This window comes from Aulonocara sp. 'chitande type north' Nkhata Bay, linkage group LG20, assembly GCF_057382095.1.
Source record: "Aulonocara sp. 'chitande type north' Nkhata Bay isolate Kocher_YH1m ecotype deep benthic linkage group LG20, A_spYH_male_GT1.1, whole genome shotgun sequence".
NCBI classification, from domain to species: Eukaryota; Metazoa; Chordata; class Actinopteri; order Cichliformes; family Cichlidae; genus Aulonocara; species Aulonocara sp. 'chitande type north' Nkhata Bay.
Genome location: NC_141363.1, coordinates 5,219,036 through 5,227,393, shown reverse-complemented (window position 1 = coordinate 5,227,393; position 8,358 = coordinate 5,219,036). Strand labels below are relative to the sequence as shown.

The window sequence follows — 8,358 nt, the reverse complement described above, 5'->3', positions numbered from 1 at the left end:
GATTAGGTTTAACTTAAATTCACAAACGGTAACTGGCAATTGATAGTCAAAAATTAATCTATTCAGAAAACGTTTTCAAATAAATTTTTTGGCAGCCCCACAAATAAGAGTGCACCCTCCCAAGTCGATGATGTCATCTTTACAAGGTGAGCATCAGCAGCCATTTTGTTAGCTAGCTTGAGGTTAAAAGAGGTTAGCCGCGTGCAGCTGTATTGATATACTCGCTTTGGTGGTGAAATTGCGTCGAAGTCGATAACTCGTCGAAGTTGTTATTGACGTACAGTTTTCGGCCACGCGCTCGTAAGCACGAGGAGGAGTCGTGTATTTGTTGACAGCGCGTTGTAAAACTGGACGGCCATTCATTTTTCGAGCTGACTTGAGTGTGCTAGCTCAGTGGCTAGCTGGCTAACTTGTTTACGAGTGTCATTTCTGGCAAAGAAAGCGTCCCGGCTTTCATGCCACCAGCTGTTAAACGCGAAAGAGTCGCAGAGTGACTGTTTCACGCAGTTCGCGTGTCTGCGCTTGTGTTACATTAGCTTCGCGCACAGTTAACAGAAGTAAACTAAAAGCCAGGGGCAGATCCGCTCGCACCACTCCGGTGTTTACTGATAACTTGAGCTCTCTCAGCTGACCGTGCTTGGACCAGAGCTCAGCCATCCTGGACACCATGTCAGAGCTTTACATTCGGGTGGCTGAGGAAGAAAATGAAGAACCCATGGAGATCCCGTCAGAGGACGATGGCACTGTTTTGCTGTCATCTGTAGCAGCGCAGTTTCCAGGGGCTTGCGGGCTGCGATACAGAAACCCAGAGACCCAGTGCATGAGGGGAGTCCGGCTTGTGGAGGGTGTCCTGCACCCACCGGAGAACGACTGGGGAAACCTAGTGTACATTGTCAATTACCCCAAAGGTATGCCAGGTGTTTGTGTCATTATAAACATGTAAGCAAATTGACAACCCTGCCCACAAACTGCCTGTTAAGTTGATTTGACTATAACTAGTTAAAAGTACCAATACATCGTATTACAATTAACGCTTTAATGCTCGGGATTGGTCCAAATTTGAACATAAAGGTGTTGTTCATATTGTAGTGAAGCTGCTTTGCCCAACACCTGCGCTGTATTTTAACTCGTATAAAAATGTTTGTGACTGTACAGTAGTATTATATTACAAAATTCAGCAGCATCACAAATTGGAGCCTCCAAAAGATACCTTAAAGAGAGATTACTGTATTAGATTGGTCTAAAAAAAACACAAATGACACCAACAAAAAAACATTGTGAGGCAGGTGACTGAACTGGATTAAAGCTCTGTATTTAATAGCTTGCTTACTGAATGTGATCAAATCCTGCAGCAAGGTTGTGACAACTGTGGAAAATTATAACAGATTAGTTGATGCTGTTATGGCAACATGTTATTGAAATAGTAAACACAGTTGTATTTCGGTTTTTTGTTTGTTTTTGTTTTTTTTTTTAATTTAGGGGAGCTTTGTAAATGTATAAGACAAGGGTTTTTGATTGCTTTTTTTCTCACTGGCATGATTTATTTATTCTTCATAGATAACAAAAGAAAGATGGAAGAAATAGACGCTGCCACAGTTGTGAAAATTAAAAGGGGCTTTCAGAAGACATCGGATCTTATTGTCCTCGGGTTGCCATGGAAAACAACAGAACAAGACCTCAAGGATTATTTCAGTACCTTTGGAGAGGTCATCATGGTGCAGGTATTGATGTGTCATGTGACTGTGAATGTTTTCTCAGTTCTTTTCTAGACATTGAGCGCAACAAGGGTATGACTTTTGTTTGTGTACTAATGAATTTGCTCACCTCGCCCATTTTCAGGTGAAGAGAGATGCAAAAACTGGCAATTCAAAAGGTTTTGGGTTCGTCCGGTTCACCGACTACGAGACGCAAACCAAAGTCATCGCTCAGAGACACATGATTGACGGGAGATGGTGTGACTGTAAACTTCCCAATTCAAAGGTGGGTTGGGCACGATTTTTACCGTGTCTCAAAGAAGTGCTTTGGTAGAAATTGATTTCTTCAGTGAATAAGGTTTGGTATAAATTCATTTTTAGGTTTATATGTAGGCTTACAGCACCTGTTACTGCTTGTTGATCTGTGTCACACGTTCACATACATTCACTTCAGATAAGGATTGGGTTTCCACACTTACAAGCAGGCGTTTTAAAGTCATTGCAGTGGATTTTTAAAAAAACGTTTAACACAGGTTACAAATGTTGATTAGCTTTTGTAAAACTGAATCTGGATTGTTGAGCAGCGTGACTTAAAATGAAATGGTGGTGCCCGTTCTTCCTTTCAGGCATGTCCCGATGAGCCGATGCGCAGCCGTAAAATCTTTGTTGGTCGCTGCACAGAGGACATGACAACCGATGATCTGAGGCAGTACTTCATGCAGTATGGTGAAGTCACAGACGTCTTCATTCCCAAACCTTTCCGGGCGTTTGCTTTTGTCACATTTGCTGATGACCAGGTAAGAGTGACCTTAAATGACGGCCTTTGAATATGAGTAGATGGTATTATACAGGAAGAGTGAGAAAGACCTAATATGTATGTTTAGATAAAACAAAAACAAATCTTTAATATCAGTAATTATATGCATATAAGTTTGGTGTAGTAGTGGAAAACATGAGAGCTCAATTACAGATTTATACTGTAAATACCTCATGATACCTGGTATTTATAGTGTACGGAGTATTTATTTACCTGTAAGAAAAAAGAGATACACAGACTTAGTAACTCATTTCTTTCTCAGGTTGCCCAAGCTCTGTGCGGAGAGGACCTGATCATCAAGGGTGTCAGTGTGCACATCTCCAATGCTGAGCCCAAACACAATAATAGTAGGCAAATGATGGATCGAGGGCGTTTTGGGGCTGGTGGGTTCAATCAGGGCTATGGCAGTAATCGCGGTGGACTAGGCAGCGGTAGCGGAGGGGTTAACTTCGGGGCTCTGGGTCTAAACCCAGCCATGGTCGCGGCTGCTCAGGCAGCGCTGCAGAGCAGTTGGGGAATGATGGGCATGCTGGCTAACCAGCAGGGTCTGACCACAACGGCAGGCACAGCCACTACAACCAGAGACCAGACCTATAGCTCTGCGAGCACCAGTTACAGCAGCCCAAACTCAGCTAGCCTTGGTTGGGCTCCAGGCACTAACACGGCCTCCAGCAGCGGCTTCAGCTCTGGCTTTGGTGCATCTATGGAGTCTAAATCTTCTAGTTGGGGAATGTAGATAGCTACGAGCTAACTCTTTCTGTTGCTATAAGGCTGACCTGGTAAGTATACATATGAGGGGGAATGGCTTAGATATTATGTTATTTAAAAAAGAAAAAATACACTGCCTTTTATTTTGTTAAAGAGGAAATTTATACTTGTGTGTGACTTACGTAGTCATGCATTGAATGGGTGAGAAGTGTAGTTTGTTAGTGGAAGCTGCCACACTACCTGGTTTTGTTTTTTGAGAATATGTTACACAAATTTACTGTGCATGCAGGATAAAATAATTTATAAACATGCACGAGTATCTCAAGAGCCCCCTGATTGCCTCTTGTGAAATGATGGGCTTTCTATAATTACATATAAGTATATATATATGTATGTATGCATTTGATTTTATCTTTGTTTTTGTTTGACATCTTTTGGAAACGCCTTCATGGAAATCTCTTCTGCAGTTCACCAACTCTTTCCCAATTTCCCGGGAGGAAGCGCCTCATTGGCAGCAATGTTCGACAGATCTCAGTATCATTTCCCCTCCTCCCATGTGTAAATGCTTTGTCATCCAAGAACACAGCTTCACTCTGCATATACTGTATTAGACGGTGGGTGTTGTCTTTTTTTCCTCTCCCCCTTTTTAATTTTTTTTTAATTTTTGGGATATAGAAATTTTGTCTGCTGTTGTCACTTTTTGAGATCAGTGAGTGGGATTGGTGTTGGCCCGAGTGAGAGTGAGCGAACGGGAGAGCGAAATGAAAGAAAGCGGTGTGAGTAGGACTGTTGGTGCGGAGTTTTTTCTTTTTTTTGTTGTTTGTTTTTCTTTTGGTTTGTTTTGTTTTTTAATTCAAAAGAGACAAATGCCTGCGAGAGTTGAGAAGAACCTGTGGCTTTGTGCGAGTGTGAGAGGAAGAAACCAGTACGAGTGTGTTCACCATGCCCATCACAAGGACATTTATTGCATCTCGAGATCCCTACGGTCTCTTTCTCTCATTGTTTTCTATCAACCTTAAATCTTTAAAATCACAGTGAAATGTCAAGTGCTATGAGTATTTGTATCCTTTTGTAGCCTTCTCTTGCTATCTGATTTGACGTGAATGCTGTGTCTGGTTGTGTGCTTTACTTTCTCCTTGTTACCACCCTCTCTGTGTGAAAATGTGACCTTGTGCTAGTGAAGTCTGTGTGGGTGGGTGGGGTTGCGGGACACTGAAAGAGTGCTGAAGTTTGAAAGCGAGCTCAGAAGTTGATGTGGTGAATGTTTGACAAGTTCCCATTGAAAGTTTGTGTTTGAAGTGGTTACGAATGCATTTTCTATGTTTTGTGAATAAAGGGAAGTCTGAAATAAAATTGAATTTGACTAGGTATAATGCCCTCTTGATAGTCAATTATTTTTAACTTACTTTACATTAATTGAACTGCCAACACTTTAATTCACATGTATAGGGACCTCGGACACGGAAAGCCCAGGTTTTCGTCTGAATGAAGGTTGGAGTCAGTTGCGTGGAAGACGAAGCCTTTGTTGGGTGTGCCGGTGCAAACCACAATGAACCTTAATCCTGAAAAGGATCTTCTTCACCTCACTTGCAAGAAACCTTGGACCACCAAATTTAGAGCGGACCATACTCTGTGACAATCAAGGTATTTTTGGGTTTTTTGTCATACATAAAGATGTCACAGTTGGGACGAAAGTAACACCTGCTGCTTGGCAGCGATCATTCCTTTGTCTGGTCCCCAATCTGTGAGACAGGTCTTGCCTTTCTAAAACTGGGTGTTTGTCAGTAAACACTTTATTCTTTTGTCTCCCAACAGTCACTGACATCAAAGTATTAACCAGTCGGGTGTTTGATGTGGTTAAAAATGATATCGGTGTAGCAGGAAGCTGTCTAGTTCTGTTTACCTTGATTGTTAAGTGACTGAAATGTATCACCTGGCTGTTCTTTTTCTTTTTTTCATCAAAGGGACTTAACTGACTGAACAGCAGCAATTCACACATTGTATTCTGACATATTAGTATTGCATTGTTAAATAAAGGTTTGGAGTTTTTAATCATTGTGGTCTCTCAATGTAGATAAAATGTGACTTTTTTTTTCAGGCCATAATCTCTAGTTTTCCTTGCTTTTAATCCATATCTCTTTTTAGGATTTATTTGAAAACACGGATACAATTCAGATTTAGTCTTTTTGTTAAAACGGCTCTAGCATCCTGCAGAAAGCTAGCTCATATATAATGTATATAGAAGATTGACTATATAAACAGACTTTTACAGTCTTTGTTGGTGGATGTAATTTATATTTTCCTCCTGATGATGGTGCTGTTGTACAGTTTTTGCTGATTGTTGGACAGGACTCACATCCCCTTCATATATTAAAATTTGTTGATACTTTCCATTTTTAAACGGCTGTAAGAGTTTGTGAAAATTTCTCTGCACACTCAAGACTACTATGAAACTAAACGTACAAATCATCAGTTGACAATCTGGAATGCGTCTCTAAAGGTTGTATTTATGTAAAAGCAGATTGTTGGTTTTGTTTTTGGAAAAAAAACCAACAAACTTTTATCTAAAATCTTTTACACTCTAAATTACTTTTAATAATGTGTGGAAACCATGTGTTTTTATGGGCTGTCTGACAAGGTTTCTGCAAACTTATTTTTGGTGTGAAATTATTTGAGATGAGCTCATTAAAACTGTACATAAATGCAGAAATTGTGATTTTTAAGAACTGAAAAAGGGCATCAAAACCAGATCAGTTTAAGTTTTACCTAAAAAATTAAATGAATAACAGAGAAGTCTGTACATCTCTCAGAATTACTCTGCAATAATACCAGAAGTACAAGATAGTGGGTTTAAATATTTTCCTTGTGCTTAAACATAACATAGCCATGATCTTTAAAAGGTCCTCTTAGAACTCATTCCCCATAGAGAATAACCTTTCTCACAGTGTGATTTAAGGTGGTTTCTCCCACTGCAAGCAGGTTGCAAAGGTTTTCCAGAGGAATTTGTCTCAGCCTGATCTTTTCCAGGATGCAGTCTGGTTTCTGAGAGTGCTCTCTGCTGTATTGTCAGCGGTATGCACCAGGACTGTTTATCTGAATTAAACAAATGGGTCCATGAGAAAAAATTCTGTATTTTCATATGACTTGCAAGCAAAATTGTACCTAGATTTTTGTTTTTATAATTAAAATTAAAGTGGAGAACCAAGTGTGCATACGCCCAAACCTCTTGTTCCATCAGTCCCAGGTTGTCAGTGGAGCGTAATATTGACGTACCAGACAAAATAATCTCACTCTTACTACACCTGCTGCACTCAGTCTCAGTTAGTTAGATCATATTTTAAGCCCTGCAGCCTCATTCATACACCCTCAAGCGTGACGCACTTCCAATTGACGTCAGTTCGATCCAAATTAAACCTCTCTCCACATACCCACGCATTTTTATGGGGTTTTTTTTTGTGATTTATTGTGATGTAAGCACAGAGTTCAAAGCTGTTTCTTCTGTTTTGCTATTCCTATAAGTAATTTTGAAATTTTACACAACATTTAGAAAGCATAATCTATCATTATGTTTTGTACTTGTATTTAATTTGCTTTATGTCACGAAGCAGAAGTATTCAAGCCTTTAACACTTAAGAGTTGTGACTTTCTGTATTTGTATTATCTCAATAACAATGAGCCACCACTGCATTGTGTGATAACTTCTTTCATTATAACCAGTTTGTAATTTACTTTAATGTACTTGACTACAATAAACGTTCAAGTTCTAAAGATGAATTTTTAAAAAACTAAAATCTTCTGCCTTTTAAATTAAGAAAATTAACTAACGAAGCTTTGCCAGCCAGTATTTTAGTACACAAGCACAATTACTGAGCTGCTTGCTTTTTAAGGGTCCATGAAACCACATAAATTTTCAGCACTGGACCTGTATGTAAAACGCTGTTTTTAATGTGTCTTAAATGATTCATAGAAATGATTCTGATTTGGGGTTTGATCTTGACTAAAATCAGTGTTGACCGTCATCCAGTCCTCCTCCTCCTGCATCGTCATCACGCTGTCTGGTGTCTCCTTGGTGCCTGCTTTGTCTGCACATGACTCAGAGGTGTCATCTTGCACCTCCCCTGCCTTAACTGAGCTCTAACAGCCTCTTGTGCTCTAATGCAACCCCTGCATGGCGTCAGGCCGCATTAAGAATACAAGGCCCTATTGTAGCGAGCCTCGCTCTGATAATAAAGCTGCATGTTTATGGTACTCGAAGTGTATATATGTAGTTAAGCATTGAAATGACGGAGTTTATATTGTTTTTGTTCTGCTGTGTACCCTTTCAGGATCAAAGCTCTGACATGAAGAGTCAAATGAGCTCTTTGAAGCGTCCCAAGATGGCCAAATGAAAGCCTGATGTTAACATCAATATGGTAATCACCAAAGCTATTGCAGCGCAGGTGCACTGAGGCGAGGCTTTGTTTACTGTTTAACAGCAGGTGTAATAACAGCTGTGACACACTCCTGTCAGGTACAACAACCATCACTGCTGTACGAGTTAAAGCAGTCTTGTTAGCACAAGACTCTTTTTACAGCGGCTGGGAATTTCCTGACAAGCCTGAAGTGCTTAAAGGATTACATTTTGGTTTTTTGGGTTGTTTTTTTTTTTTAAATCAAGATAGTTATGAACGTAGAAACTGAGGTGAGTAATTCTGGAGAGTTGAATGTGTTTAAGGTGAGAAGGTGCTTTTATGCTTTTAATGGGCAGCTAACTAGACCAGTACAGGAAATGAAGGTAATTAAAGCTGTGGAGTTGTATTCAACTTTCACAGCTGAAAGTGTTGCTGTTTTTTGGTCATTACTTTAACACCACCAGGAAGCAGCATCTGCTCTCAGTGCTCATCCCATTTTAACCTTAGGAGGTTGAATATTCACACTCACTTCATTAGATGTACCTTACTAGTACTGTGTCGGGCCCCCTTTTGCTTTCAGAAATGTTTTAAGTCTTTTAAGCACAGATTCAGGACGGTGATGAAAAAGCCTTCAAGATTTTGGTCCTTATTGACATGATTACAGCTCATCGTTGCTGCAGGTTTCTGACATGTACATCCGGGATCTGACTCTGTTTCAATTCAATTCAATAGGGTTATATCCTAATGG

The 8,358-nt window shown here is 40.0% G+C and overlaps 1 protein-coding gene across 3 annotated transcripts; it reads left to right on the top strand.

Annotated features, from left to right (window-relative positions):
* Positions 1–143: 143 nt before the first annotated feature.
* Positions 144–5,271, top strand: tardbpa (TAR DNA binding protein a). 3 transcript variants are annotated; one of them, XR_015126626.1, is made up of 7 exons: positions 148–908; positions 1,558–1,721; positions 1,840–1,980; positions 2,321–2,491; positions 2,774–2,858; positions 3,687–3,833; positions 4,669–5,271. XR_015126626.1 is itself a non-coding variant. In XM_086277566.1 (6 exons), the coding sequence occupies exons 1-6, from the start codon at positions 668–670 to the stop codon at positions 3,779–3,781; spliced, it is 897 nt and encodes a 298-aa protein (XP_086133692.1). In that variant the 5' UTR covers positions 148–667; the 3' UTR covers positions 3,782–4,592. The 3 variants fall into 3 exon arrangements, 2 of the variants coding, with proteins under 2 accessions (XP_086133691.1, XP_086133692.1); XM_086277566.1 differs by lacking the exon at positions 4,669–5,271 and having other exon boundaries at positions 3,687–4,592; XM_086277565.1 differs by lacking the exon at positions 4,669–5,271 and having other exon boundaries at positions 144–908; positions 2,774–4,592.
* The last annotated feature ends 3,087 nt before the right edge of the window (positions 5,272–8,358 follow it).